The sequence below is a fragment of the Pelophylax lessonae genome (genome assembly GCF_965119305.1).
Source record: "Pelophylax lessonae genome assembly, chromosome: 4".
Lineage (NCBI taxonomy): Eukaryota > Metazoa > Chordata > Amphibia > Anura > Ranidae > Pelophylax > Pelophylax lessonae.
The window spans coordinates 64041205-64055943 of NC_138771.1; the positions used below are offsets into that span (position 1 = coordinate 64041205).

Here is a 14739-nt window from a genome sequence, read left to right on the forward strand (position 1 = left end):
TCGCAGCATGCCTCAGGTCGCTGCATCCCCATTCCAAGATGGTGCGGTGGACTGCTGGAAGTGGTGCCCGCCTGGTGACTGTGGTATCGTGAGTAGTGCCCACCCTGCTTTCCTGCGAAATCGCTGGGGTGGTAGCAGGCCCCCCCTGGGGATGGTAGGCCTCTCCTGTGTCCTTCCTCCCCCTTCTCCTTTGCGGGGTTCCCCCTTAAGTTTGCGCCCCCTTTTTGGGGGCATGGGTGTAATTGGCTAGGGGGGCTGCATGGTGCTGGGCTGGAGGAGCAGTGGGTGCTGCCACTGTTGGCCCCCTTTAGGGGGTGTCCATACCTGGGTGCTGCAGGGGGGGTCCCCTCCTGGGGTCTGTAAGTTTTTCCCTGGGGTCCAGTGGGGTCCGGGGTCCCATGCAGCGCCAAGTGGTCCCCCCATTTTGCCATGGTCTCTATATTCCCAGCTTCGGCGGCCATGTTTGTGTAGTTCAGCAGCAATGTTTTTGTGGTTTCCCCATAGAATTTCATTGGCGGCCACTTTCTTGTAGTAGGATGCAGTGCTGATGATGTGGGGGGCCTCTAGTGTCAGGTCAGCGTTTCCTCTTCCTCTCTTCCTGCAGTGTGGCAGCCCGTTTTTGGCGCTCCCCAGCTAGGGTGGTGAGTCTCTGGGGGTAAATATTCCTTCCTCTGCTGTATATAGCGCGGTGGGTGCGCTTATTGTTGGGGTGCCCCAGCAGTGCACAGGGGGGAGGGGCCTCCCTTTTTTTTTTATGTTTATCTTTGCTGAGCAGCGCGGTTATGTTTAACCCTTTATGGTCATGGAGCCTATGGAGCATGTTTCACCACCCGATCCACTCCTGGAAGCTGTAGGACCCTCCGGGTCTCAGTCTAATCTGGCAGCCATGACGGCAGCCCTGCAGTCATTAGTAGCCAAAGTAGATATGGCCCTGCAAAGGAGACCTGGCAAGAAGTGCCTTCAATTTGACACCCGCTAATCTTCTAAGGTGAACAAGGTGTTTCCCTTTCCTGCCTATTTTGACGAGATTGTCAGTAGTCAGTGGGGTTCGCTGAAACACATGGTTGGTAGACCTAAGCATTTTGCTAGAAGATATCCCTTTGAGGAATCTCTTCTGAAGAAACTAATGGTTTACACCATCAGTGAACTCTCAGGTTTCCAGGCTGAATAAGGATACGCTTTTGCCGGTGGATGATTCCCCATCTTTTAAGGACCCCGTGGACAAAAGAGCTGAGGCTCTGATCTTGTACCTCTTCACCGTGGCCGGTTCAATTTTAAGACCGGTGTTTGCTATCACCTTGGTATCCCAGACCTTAACGGAATGGGCTAAAATTTTGCACCAGCATCTGGAGGGGAGTCAACACCCTTCTGAGCTGGCAGACCTGGCAGATCAGTTGATCCAAGGGTTACAGTATATTTGAGATGCATCCCTGGATGCGGCTCCCTTGGCCGGCAGGGTTTCTGTGATGCAGTGATTCTTCACCGCATGATCTAGTTGATGTACTGGTCAGCTGACCAGGCTTCTAAAAAGGTGCTGACTGATCTTCCTTTTGTAGGTGACCGTCTGTTCGGTGCCTCTATGTAAGAGATTATTAAGGGTCTAACGAGAGGTAAGAGTACATTACTTCCGCAGGCTGCTAAGGGCAAGGAACCTCAACGTAAGCGGGGTCCCTTCTTTTCGGGCTCACAAGCGGCCCTTTCATCTGGCTGGCTCGCAAGAAAAGGGCTGGAGATCCACCCGTGACTTTGCGGGGGGCTCCAAGAGACCCTGGAATGGTAAGTGCAAAGCTGGCGCTTCTGGTCCTGTGGACAAGCCTTCTCCAGCCTGAAGGGGCCCCCTGACCTGCGTCTAGGGTTGGGGGGACATCTTCCCTTTTTTCCGGATCCGTGGACCTTGCTCATTCAGGACAAATGGGTCCACAAACTGATTCAGTTTGGTTACAAGATCAAGTTTCGGGCCTTGCCTCCGGCAAGGTTCTTTCCTTCCTACTTATGCCTGTCTCCAGAGTGGCTACAGGGCTTCTTTGGAGCAGTGCAGGACCTGTTAGCCCAAGGGGTTTTTGTGCCGGTCCCAGAGTCAGAACATTTCCAAGGTTTTTATTTTAATCTGTTTACAGTTCCCAGGAAGGTAGGCAAGGTTCGTCCAATCATGGATCTCAAGGCTCTGAACCACTTTGTGCGGGTTCAAAAATTACCCGATGGAGTCCATTCGCACAGTAATAGCTTTCCTGCATCAAGGAGATCTGCTGGCCTCTATCGATCTCAAGGACGCTTACCTTCATATTCCAATATATGTCGGACATCAGCGTTTTCTTCGATTTGTCGTGGAGCGAGGAGCAATTTCACTTTGTGGCGATACCCTTTGGTCTCGCTTCAGCTCCTCGAGTGTTCACAAAGGTTTTGGCCTCAGTGTTGGCCTTGTTACGGCAAAAGGGGTACTAGCTTACCTAGCTGGCATTAACGGAGTGGTTATTGAAAGTCAGGTGCTGAAAGACAGAGGGCTGTCGGAGTCGGTGATTCCTACGTTGTTGAAGGCTAGGAAATCTACGTCCAGGAAGGTTTATCATCGAGTTTGGAAGGCGTACATTACTTGGTTTCTCCTCGCTCCTTTTCTGTGTCTCCCTGTTGGAGTTTCGACAATTGGGTATAGATCAACGTCTGGCTCTGGGCACCATCAAGAGCCAGATTTCCGCCTTGGCCATATTTTTCCAAAGGCCGTTGGCGGGGAAGTCCTTGGTTCACACTTTTGTGCAGGGAGTTCGCCATCTGGCTCCTCCAGTGCGATCCCTGGTACCTCTGTGGGATCTCAATTTGGATCTGTCGGTGCTTCAAAGGCCTTCCTTTGAAAACATTCAAGAATGTCCTCTGCTCACTCTGTCGCAGAAGGTGGCTTGCTTGGTAACCATTACATCGTGTGTCGGAGTTGGCTGCGTTGTCCTTTCGGTCACCTTACCTGGTGATTCATAGAGACAAAGTGGTGTTGCGACCCTGCCAGGCATTTCTTTCTAAGGTTGTCTCTGGGTTTAATTTGAATGAAGACATTGTCCCTATGTCCTAAGCCTAAACATCCTAAGGGAATTGCTTTGCATTTTTTAGATGTGGTAAGGGCGATTCAGGAGTACCTGGTGGTGACTGAACCGATTAGGAAATCTGATTCCTTGTTTGTTCTTACAGATGGACCTCGTAAGGGTCAGGCCACATCTGTTGCAACTATTTACAAGTGGATCACGCAGACGGTGGTGCAGGCCTATTCCAGTAAGGGTCAGGTTCCTCCTTTCCCTGTTAAAGAGCATTCTATGAGGGCACTGAGTGCCTCCTGGGCCTTTTCGTCATCAGACGTCAGTTGTTCAGGTGTGCAAGGCGGCTACTTGTTCATTTGTACACACATTCCCAAAATTTTTTAAGGTGGATGTACTTGCATCTTTGGATGCGGCGTTTGGTTGCAAAGTTTTGCAGGCTGCGGTTGTGGAGGCTTCCGCTTCTTGAGGGTGACATTTTTTTCCTGGTGGTGAGCTCCAGTTGTTCCTAGTTGAGCTCCTGTTTTTACCTGGTTGGCTATGTTTAGCCTTGTTGGGAATTCTGCGTTTGCTGTTTTTTTTTCCCCATCTCTCATGTTGACACTGCTTTGGGACATCCCAATGGTCTGAAGACTTGAAGCTGTGTCTGTCAGTGAACGAAAGAGAAAACTGGATTTTTGTCTTACCTTTAAAATCCTTTTCTCTGAGGTTCACTGACAGGCACAGCACCCCCCCCCCCCCCCCCCCCTCTGTTGGGGTTGAGTTACTTGTTCTTCTGACACCGCTTGTTACAAACTGAAGTCCTACAGCAGGAAGTGTTGGTATACCCTCTGTGACTGCCCCAGGGGCGTAACCAAAAGGGTTTCCGCCTAGTCCTACTCCTAGAGAGCAAAAGCATAAGCCCAATGGTCTGTAGACTTGAAGCTGTGTCTGTCAGTGAACCTCGGAGAAAAGGATTTTACAGTAAGCCAAAATTCAATTTTTTTTATAGAATTTGTGGTGGTCGTCCAGTATTCAGGAATTATTTAGTGCGTCCCATAAATTCTTTAAAAGGTGATAACTGCTGTCACCAAAGGTGTTTGCTTGCCTGGAGCCTCTTTATTTCTCGTGCAGCCTTCTTGTCTTTGTGACTCCTTGTTCTCCTCATTGTCCTGGTGACTCCTCGTCGTTCTCCTCACTTCTCCTTCCTGTCCTGTTGACTCCTTGTTCTCTTCATTTCTCCTTCTTGTCCAGGTAACTCCTCATTCTCCTCATTTTTCCTTCTTGTCCTGGTGACTCCTCATTTCTCTTTCTTGTTCTGGTGACTCCTTGTTCTCCTCATTTCTCCTTCTTGTCCTGGTGACTCATTGTTCTCATTTCTGCTTCCTTTCCTGGTGACTCCTTGTTCTGAAGTCGTGGAAATAAAAGGGAGAATCTCAAAAAAAGACCTTGTTTACAAACCCAGCAAAAGATGGTTTGGCCATGTTTTCCCTGTCCCTGACCACCCACCAAAGGCCTAACTTAGCAACTGGAGCAGACCATGTACATGCTGCAGCAGTTTCAACTCACCAATGCATCGCTATTCAGAGGGGTCATAGAGACCGCCATAATTGCGAACCTAGCCTAAAGGTTTCATATGACTTTATAGCTAATGCTTTCAAATATTTTTGTACAAATATTGTATATGGTTATGCTGCAGAACACTGTATAATTTAGCTACATCTCCCAGAGCAGTCATGGGAAAAGTTGTACGCAGGCCAATGGTGCAATAGACAGTGTAATATTTCATCCTTGGATCTGGCACCCTTCCCTTCCGCAGCTCATAAGTCTGAACCTACCCATTGTAAACTGTTGTGGTAAACATGGCTAAGATGAAAAAAAACAATGGATGGATGGTTCAGATGGTTCTGACTTTGCTGCAGCTCCTTTGTAAGTAACTATGGGGCCGCACCATCCAGACCTACCCTTGTGTTGGGGTGAGGATTTGGTCACTTATATATTAGAAAAATCATCATGCAGCATGTTTCCTGGAGTCGGATTGTGTCTTCAACTGTGATCTGTGAGTGGGGTAAGACAAATTAATTGATCACATCTGAAAGTGTATGCAGTCATCACTTAAAGCTGAACTTTATGAATGAGACGAAATGTACCCTTGCAGTGCATGAGGGGAGGGGGGGTGCAATTCAAAGGGTTAAATGCTTGTTTAGACTAGGGGTGCAGGGATAAGGTGTATTACTTACATTATTCCTGGCACTATGGCACTAGCAGAATTCCTCATTCCATATACTCGTGCTTTGGGCCATGGTCAATGGCTTTGCTCTTCACATATAATGCGGGGTAATAGCCTTGCACTGTGTTTGATAATGCCCAGGGTCCACCTACAGCTCGGAGCTTGAGGACCTCACTAGAATCTGCCAGAGCCAGGGATTAAGTAATACACCCCATCCCTGTATCCCCTAGACTAAACGAGCACTTTATGTACAAGTAAAGAAAAAGTTTTTTTTTAGTTTAGGATAAAGTGGATCCGGATAAGGACACCTTTTAGGTTTTTACTGTTGTCTTTGCCCCTGCTATTGAAATTCATCCTCTCTATTTGCCCTTTTTTACCATTATTACTGAGCGTAAAAATGAAAATCTCAAATTTTGGGTTATCGCCATAATAGGAATAGAGGGGAACTCTCACTCAAGACTCGGCAAAAACCAGGCATCCCCTCACTTTGGAAGGATTTCCCCTCACTTCCTGTTTTGGCTAAGAGACAGGAAGAGAAGGGGGAATCTCCTTAGTGGGACACAGAGGGCAAAAAAACTGACAGAGGTTATATCTGTCCCTTACTTAATCCAAAAAAAAGGGTTTGCCTTTAGTTTTACTTTAACCCTTGCAGTACACAGCAAGTGTACATTTTGTCTCATTGGCAGGCTTAAAGCGGAGCTCAGGTCAGTTTTTTTTTTCCCTTAAAAACACTGCTGCGATAGTCTTTGGTTGAAAAAAATGTGTAATGAAGTTACAAAAGTGCGCTAATATGTAAACAAGAGAACAAAAACGTTCATAGATAAAAATCAATTTGAAGTGTGCATAAATAGAAAAAAACAAAATCTACAATTAGAAATAAAGTCTTTTTCATCCAGACAAAAGTGTTCCCAAGGTGATGAGTGCAGAACAACCAACTGAAGAATAATGGGTGATGTGAAATGGATGAATTAGCCTCTTACCAAAGGGTAATCCATTAACGTGACTTTAAACAAAAATACACTCTTATGATGACATCCAGTGATGTGAATGGACTCTTACCACAACTGAGAGAGGATGAAGCATGTACTGTGGTACCAGGGAATCCAACAGATCAGCCAGATAAGATGGAATCTCAAGTGGGATGAATGGATGGATCAGCGGAGCTTCCCAATTATGGGGGTCTAGAGGCTTCCAGAGATGGGGATGCCAATACGAAGACCGTAATAAAAGAGGAAGGGACTAATAGTGCATTACCCACGGTTTGTTTAATCAATAAGGTAAAAAACACACTTACATAGATCCAAAGTGGTAGACAGCAAATACTCATCAACAGTCACGGTCGCCTGCAGTGCGATCCGAGACATGCAGCAGCACGGCTGGCTCCCCCCGACATGTTTCTACTGATAAGTCGGCTTCTGGGATAGTCTTTGGTTATCTAATCCAATTCGGGCATGTTGTAAATGTAGTCTTCTTTTGTTTATATAGTTATGGAATGTACTCACAGTAACCTCTGTGACAAGAATACTCCCAACTTCAGTGTGGGCATCTGAAGCCCACTCGTAGCTTCTTCTGGCATATGGTGCTACCAAGCATGCACCTCCCTAACTTGTGCATGCGCAGTGCGTACAAAGCGCGGCGCACTTATTGAAGCGAAGGATGCTCATCGACTCCTGGGTTTGATGACACTTCTATCCCAGGAGCCAATGGGTCGCTGGATAGGACGTACCTCGCCGCTCTCTGAGGTACAGCAGAAGTGAAGCTTTTTACTGACCCAAAAATGTAATATGCTTTACAAAAAAAACATTCAGCTTTGGAACATGTTACATGCTCCATCTGTCTTTTAGGGGGGAACATGTTCCAGCATCTGCAGCTAGGCCCCTCCCCCCCTGAATCCCCTCCCTGTTTTTATGCACCTGCTGTCACAATTAGAATAAAGTGTGGCCCTGCTGGGCTCCACCCTAACATGCGCGTCATTTATTCACAGTATCCTGTGAATGAATGCCTACAAGTACCATTATCCATTGCAGCTGATGGCTTGTAGTTCTCAATAAGCTGCAAGTGCGCTAGTGAGCATCCTCGTAGTCCATTGATCTTTCTGCTCTCAGTTAAATGCGTATTTAATATTTTTTTCTTAGAAGCGGAACTTATTTTTTAGGCTGGGTGCAAGTGTTGATCAAATCTGATTTTAAATCTGAATTTTGTTAAGCAGACCATAAGGTTCAAAAATCTGGTTAAGCAGTTTTCACTAATGCCCCATACACGTGCAGATTATCTGCAGACTTTTGTCTGCAGACTTACCAAAACCATATAATATGAGGTCAAACCTAAACACTTTCAATTTGTATGCAATCCGGCAGGCCCTTGCACTACATAGAAAAGGTAAGTCTGCAGACAAAAGTCTGCAGATAATCTGCACGTGTGTATGGGGCATAACTCTAGTAGTCAGTCACTTGAATCAATAACTATTAGGTTCTATCCACAGCAGAAAAAGAAAAGAACAAGGGCGCCAGGTCACAATAAAGAGTGAACAGATGACAATTTATTGCAGCAACTTAAAACGTGTTAATGTTAAAACAACGATCCAGAATACAGCCAATGGGACGTAAACAGCAGTGCCCGCGGTAGGACACATAGGGGATAATCAGATCCGGGGACTTACTGACTCAGGTCAGTGTTTTTGTTTACAGGTTCTGTCCACACTATGGCATTCCGGATCGCGTGCGGAATCGCCACAATTCTGCCCATGCGATCACCGTAATTTTCAATGGCACTCAAATCGCAGCACAGTTTTTCTACGATTGTCGTCTGACGAATTGCAATAAAATTGTGAAAACAGAATCGTGGGAACTTCTTTTGGGTGACAAGCAGCCCTCGATCCTGTTTACATGAATATACTGCGATTCCTCGTTCCACAATCGTGAAAAAAACGCTCCATGATTTGAGTGCAATTGAAAATAACGGGGATCGCTAGGGCGTCCCGCGATTTGTGGAAATTCAGACTCACAGGAAGAATTGCAGCGATTCCGCCCACGCTTCGAAACGTCATTGTGTGAACAGAGCCTTAAACAACCAGAAACAATCTCTGATCCAATTAAGCTATAATGCATTAAGATCTGCTGTTTTACATTTTGTACATCTTATGCATTTAATGAATTAGCCTTATTAAATATATGCCCATATTTATGTCACAGCTTCTAACTCTTTCTAGAAAGTTACTAAAATTGTATTTTTATTACTTTTTCGGTTTTTATGTTACATTTGAGTTTCAGCTTTTAACATGTATTTATACCCAAAACTTTATTTCTAGTTTTGATGAACCTAGGGAAGGATTCAGGTTTTTATTGTTGTGTATGACCCTCGGGAGGGTGATTCACCCCCTCTATTTATCCTGGTGACCAATGTCCCTGAAAATAAAATTAGAAAATGGTAAATTTTAACAATAGTGATCAAAACAGGTAGTGAAGAAAAAATTCTCTGATTCACATGGCAGTTTGCGTGCAGCCAGGGGCGGTTTAAATGCCGCCCGCATACACTGTGTGCAACCAGCAGAAGCTGCCAGCAGCAGTTACAAGATTTATACTGCGGTTGTAGCTGCTAGCAATAATCACTATGTGTTCTCCCAGCAGGGACGACTTCCCTGCAGCCCCCCACTGGGGGACACAATATATCCTTGGGAGGGATTCCCCCATCAATAATGACTGTGTTGATGGGGGAATCATGCGACCGGTTGCAGGAAAGAAAATTGCATAATCTATGGCCGGCTTTAGAGGGAGATCTCCTCTCACTTCCTGTTGCATCCAGGACAGGAAGTGAAATCTATCCACACAGAGAAGAAATTATTAAAATGATAGTAATTTTTAAGCCTTCCTTTTTCTATCACATCTAGGCTTTTTAGCTATAGATAAAATTTAATGCTAACGTATCAATTATTTTTTTTTCCAACAGGGCTTCCAAAGGCAGCTATTATTAATCACGGCCGTGTCCTTTTGGGTACTGGCTTTTTTGAAATCTGTCATATCAGACCCAGAGATATAGTCTATATTACCCTTCCACTCTACCACAGCTCGGCTTTGCTGATAGGAGTCCATGGATGCATCTCAAAAGGTAATATTTTCTGTTGTACTGCTTAAGGGATGGTTCCTCTGCATGCTGCGATTGAGACCAAATTGGTCCATTCTCACTACTGTTTGCTGGAAATAATCTGTTCACTGAACATTTATCACAGCCAGGTGCTGGAGAAAAAGTTATGATGCATCCCAGCATTGCATGATCTTGGCTATGGAAGGCAGATCTCTTGCATTCTACATGAGGGATCTGCTTTTACTATGGTCGACGGTATGGTCAACTTTATTAATGGCAATGGATTAATGATGGGCAGTAGGTTGTTGTTTTTTTGGTGTACTCTGTTCACACATATATGTAAATCATTGGTAAAGGTTGTTTCACTGGCATGGTTTTTATAACAAATTCAGTGATTTACATTTATATAATTCACTGTTGTCAGTGTTATTTAGTGAGTAATAATCCTGAGGCTCCGTTCACATCGTGGCGTCCTGGATCAGGGGCAGAATTGCCACGATTCTGCCTGCGATCCCGAATCACGGCAAATCACCCATGTGATCCCTGTCACTTTCCCTGTCACAATTTTCCCACAACTGTCGCCCAACAAATCGCAGTAAAATCGCGCAAATAGAATCGCGGGACGCTTGTCGCTCAAAAGAAGTACAATAACTTCTTTTGGGCGACAGGCATTCCGTGATTCTGTTTGCGCAATTTTACCGCAATTCGACGGGCGACAATTGTGGTAAATAGCTCCAGAATTGGGGTGCCATTGGAAGTGACAGGGATTGCATGGGCATCCCGCAGTGCCCAAGATTTGAACGAAGCCTGATTGCTTGAGTCAAGAAAACACTACAGTCGTTATTTACTAAAGCTGGAGAGTGCAAAATCTGATGCAACTCTGCACAGAAACCAATCAGCTTCCAGGTTTTATTGCCAAAGCCTAACTGAACAAGCGGAAGTTTGAAGCTGATTGGCTACCATGTTCAATTTAATGCAACTTTTCTTTTGCTACTGAGAGGCTATTCTAATGAGCAGTGCAAAGGTTATAGCAAATAGGTAAATTCTTCAATTGTGAAGAGATTTACCCTCCCCTCTATTTCCAATTTTGAGGTCAAATTAGGATAAAACCTAATCTACCTACTTAAAAAAATATTTTACAATGGCTGCTTATCATTTTAGTTGCTCTTTGCTGATAACTCCTACAGTACACTGCAAAATCCTTCTACTTAGATCTCTTTGTTTATGAGGGGGCTGGGCAGTTATGTTTGCTATAATTAACTGTAATGTGCTGGTAGATCTCAGTATCAACTGTAAACTAGAGTAGAACACTGTCTGTCCTAACAAAGTGTTAAAGGTGTAGAAGTTGGCCTCCTGCATTGTATGTTGATGAGTGGAAACACAACCTGTCTTTAGGACAGACTCAGTCTGATATTGTTCAGAAATCATTGCAGTCAGCCATGAGGCCTTCTTCTTCTTTTAATGAATAGCATACTAGGTCCAAGATAGTTAGGCCAGCCAATACACAAGATTTGGATCTTAATGGGCAGGCTGAATGTACGAGGTTGATCAATTGGTCAACTTGGGTACAACCAGCCTGCTAGATTCTCTTGCGATTAATGCTAGTGGCTGCTATAGCCGCTAGTGATGATCACTGTCTTCTCCCAGTGAGGACAGCTTCCCCCTGCCCACCCCTGCCCCCCGCCGGGAGCAGACAATTGCTCGGCAGAAGGGATTCCCCTGTCAACACTGTCTGAGTGGATGCAAACTATTCCTGCAACCCGCGGTTGCAGGAAAGAAATGTTCACCATGTATGGCCTGCCTTAGTCAATAGCATTCCACTTTGATGCCTCGGACATAATGAGGCACATAAGTGAGGGAACGGCTGCTTCCATCAAAGCCTAATAACAGTATTGTTGTACTATGTGACCGATGAGCTATATTGATATTAATAATCATAGTGATTGTTTCTTTTGATCTGTTCTTTGGTGTTTATTTCCTCTCCATGTTCTCAGGTTGTACCCTAGTGTTACGAAAGAAGTTTTCCGCCAGCCAGTTTTGGGATGATTGCAGGAAGTATAATGTGACTGTTATCCAATATATTGGAGAAGTGCTGCGCTACCTTTGCAATGTTCCTAAGGTACCTCTTGTTGTTGTTCACTGTAGAAATGTAATGCTTATGTGAAATATTAGGATTTTAGTCAGCAAAAGTGCCAAACATGTGTAGCAGGATTTCCAGGCATTGGGCCTGATATTGGTCTGCCAGGGTTACCGGTACCAACAACAGCCCCTCTGAGCTGATTTCCCAAGTGTGAGATCTGAGACAATGAACAGTCCGGCATCTTTGGTTTGTTCTATTTATTTTGTATAGGGATGGGAGAAGGGAATTAGTGGGATACTCCTCTGGCTCAACTAGGTACAACTTGGGACACTTTGTGAAAAAATGCCTGCAATCGCTGCTTTGGCGCTGGCAGAATGCCGGTCAATGCCCGTTGGCGCTTGGAAAACTGACTTGCTGTCTGTGAACTTGAATCCGACTTCTGACACTTCCTCTCAGCTCAAAAGTCCTTTAGAGTGCTCCCTGTAGTCTTCACTGATTAAGGTAGCCTTCTGTACTGTTACTACTGCTGCAACACTCAACTCTGTGTACCTTGCACTGCACACTCTGCACTGTACACACTGTACTTCAGGGCCCAACAGCTGGCACCCCCTCTTACTCTTCAGGGTCAAACTCTGGCACCCCTTTACTCTTTATTCCGTACTGGCTAGCTAGCTCCAGGATCCCTCTGACCTTCCCTGGAGTGGTCACCTCTGCTAGGCAGACCCCCAGGGACAGTTCACAGTACTTAATACTCAGAATGCTTTCCTGGAATTCGACCCCCACAGCCCCGCTGGTCCTCAGCACACTGGATCCTTTCTGCCGCTCAGCTCAGCCCTGTATCCCCTCAGGCAAGCCGCCTGGGACACCCGATTCTTTTTGACAGGAGGAGAGACAGCCGTCACCTCCCTCCTGGGACTCTGCTTCCCACCAAAGACCATCTGTCATGTGCTCCCACAGACTTATACCCTCTCCCAGAATGCTCTGTGGCAGAATCTGCCCTTCCAGGATAGATACAAGCCCTGGTGTGCTATTGGTCAGGTTTCCTCCACTGCCCAATGAGAGCCCTCATTGGGACACAGTGGGGAGACTCCCCAACTCAACAGGCACACCTGGGAACACATGCCAGCCTAGCTACAGGGTGCTACACATGTTTCAGATGTCTGTCTAATAATGTATACAGTATGGCAGAAAAAAATATTTTACCTTCCAGATGTCAACTCGAATATTGACAAATCAAGACCTGGAAGTTCAGCTAGGATAGTAGAGATCTGTGCTTTTGCATGGCCATACTAAAATCAATATGTTTGTGGCTAAGTCTGAGTAAGTACAGTACATAGTTAGGCTATATTCCAATTTTGTAGTGTCGCAAAATAAATTAAAAAACACTACACCCTTTATATAAATATATATATATATATATATACACACACACACACACACACTAGATTGTCAAAAGTATTGGAATGCCTGCCTTTACACACACATGAATTTTAATGGCATCCCAGTCTTAGTCTGTAGGGTTCAATATTGAGTTGGCCCACCCTTTGCCGCTATAACAGCCTCAACTCTTCTGGGAATGCTGTCCATAAGGTTTAGGAGTGTGTCTATGGGAATATTTGACCATTCTTCCAGAAGCGCATTTGTGAGGTCAGGCAATGATGTTGAACGAGAAGGTCTGATTCGCAGTCTCTGCTCTAATTTATCCCAAAGGTGTTCTATCGGGTTGAGGTCAGGACTCTGTGCAGGCCAGTCAAGTTCATCCACCTCAAACTCGCTCATCTATGGCTTTATGGGCCTTGCTTTGTGCACTGGTGTGTAGTCATGTTGGAACAGAAAGGGCCATCCCCAGACTGTTCCCTCAAAGTGCGGAGCATGAAATTGTCCAAAATGTCTTGGTATGCTCACGTCTTAAGAGTTCCCTTCACTGGAACTAAGAGGCCAAGCCCAAGCCCTGAAAAACAACCCCACACCATAATCCCCCCTCCACCAAATGATTTGCACAGATTACTGACCTCAACTCAACAGAACACCTTTGGGATGAATTAGAGCAGAGACTGCGAGCCAGGCCTTCTTGTCCACATCGGTACCTGACCTCACAAATGCGATTCTGGAAGAATAGTAAAACATTCCCATAGACACACTCCTAAACCTTGTGGACAGCCTTCCCAGAAGAGTTGAAGCTGTTATAGCTGCAAAGGGTGGGCTAACTCAATATTGAACCATATGGACTAAGACCGGGATGCCATTAAAGTTCATGTGGTTGTAAAGGCAGGCGTCCCAAAACTTTTGACAATATAGTGTGCTATCCAAATGCGAATGCCAAATTGGCTATTTAGGGCTTTTAAAGTGCTTACGTTTACTCTAGACTCCAAACGATAAAAAAATATTATTTATTTATGAAATCATTTTGTTTAAAATACAAATCCTTAGCCATAAAATCACAAAAATAGCAATTGCTTCTCCTCCTTGGGGAGAACACCACCAACGGGCAGCCCCTTGCTCTGTACAAAATATGTATGTTTAGTCCAGGGGTGTCACTATGCTTAACCACTTAAGCCCCGGAGGATTTGGCTGCTAAACGACCAGAGGGTATTTTGCGATTCGGCACTGCGTGACTTTAACGGACAATTGCGCGGTCCTGCGACGCTGTACCTAAACGAATTTGGCGTCCTTTTTTTCCCACAAACAGAGCTTTCTTTTGGCGGTATTTGATCACCTGTGCGATTTTTTGATCACGCGCTATAAACAAAAAAAGAGCGTAAATTTTGCAAAAATAGCAATATTTTTCCCTTTTTTTTATATGAAATTCCCCCCCAAAAAAATGTAAAAATCAAAATTTTTTAATATTTTCGGCCAATTTGTTTTATGCTACCTATGTTTGGTAAAAAAAATCGCAAAAAGCGTATTTTGATTGGTTTGCGCAAAAGTTATTGCGTTTACTAACAAAGGGAAAGATTTTTGTCATTTTTGTTGTTTTTTTTTTTAACGCGTAATGGCGGCGATCTGCGATTTTTTTTGCGGTACTGCGACATTGCGGCGGACAGATCGGACCCTTGACTGACATTTTTGACACTTTTGGGGTTACCAGTGACATTTCTACAGTAATCAGTGCTATATATATGCACTGTTACTGTAAAAATACACTGGTAGTGAAGGGGTTAACTTTATTTGAGAGGGAGGGGCTGTGTGTGTCCCTAGGGGCGTGATTCTAACTGTGATTGGCTGTGGCTTCAACTGTATGCAGAGTGATCAATGGATCTACATAGTAGATCCATGTGATCATCTCTCATACAGAGAGGAGAATGACAGGCAGCTTGTTTACACAAGCTGCCTGACTTTCTCCCTCTCCCCCG

General features: G+C 45.0%; 1 protein-coding gene across 1 annotated transcript in view; it reads left to right on the forward strand.

Annotated features, from left to right (window-relative positions):
- Positions 1-14739, forward strand: part of SLC27A2 (solute carrier family 27 member 2) — a 79828-nt gene that overhangs the window by 36274 nt on the left and 28815 nt on the right. Inside the window, exons 3-4 of the mRNA XM_082256260.1 lie at positions 9172-9330; positions 11301-11425. Of these exons, the coding sequence (XP_082112386.1) occupies positions 9172-9330; positions 11301-11425 (284 nt within the window). The remainder of the gene's footprint in view (positions 1-9171; positions 9331-11300; positions 11426-14739) is intronic.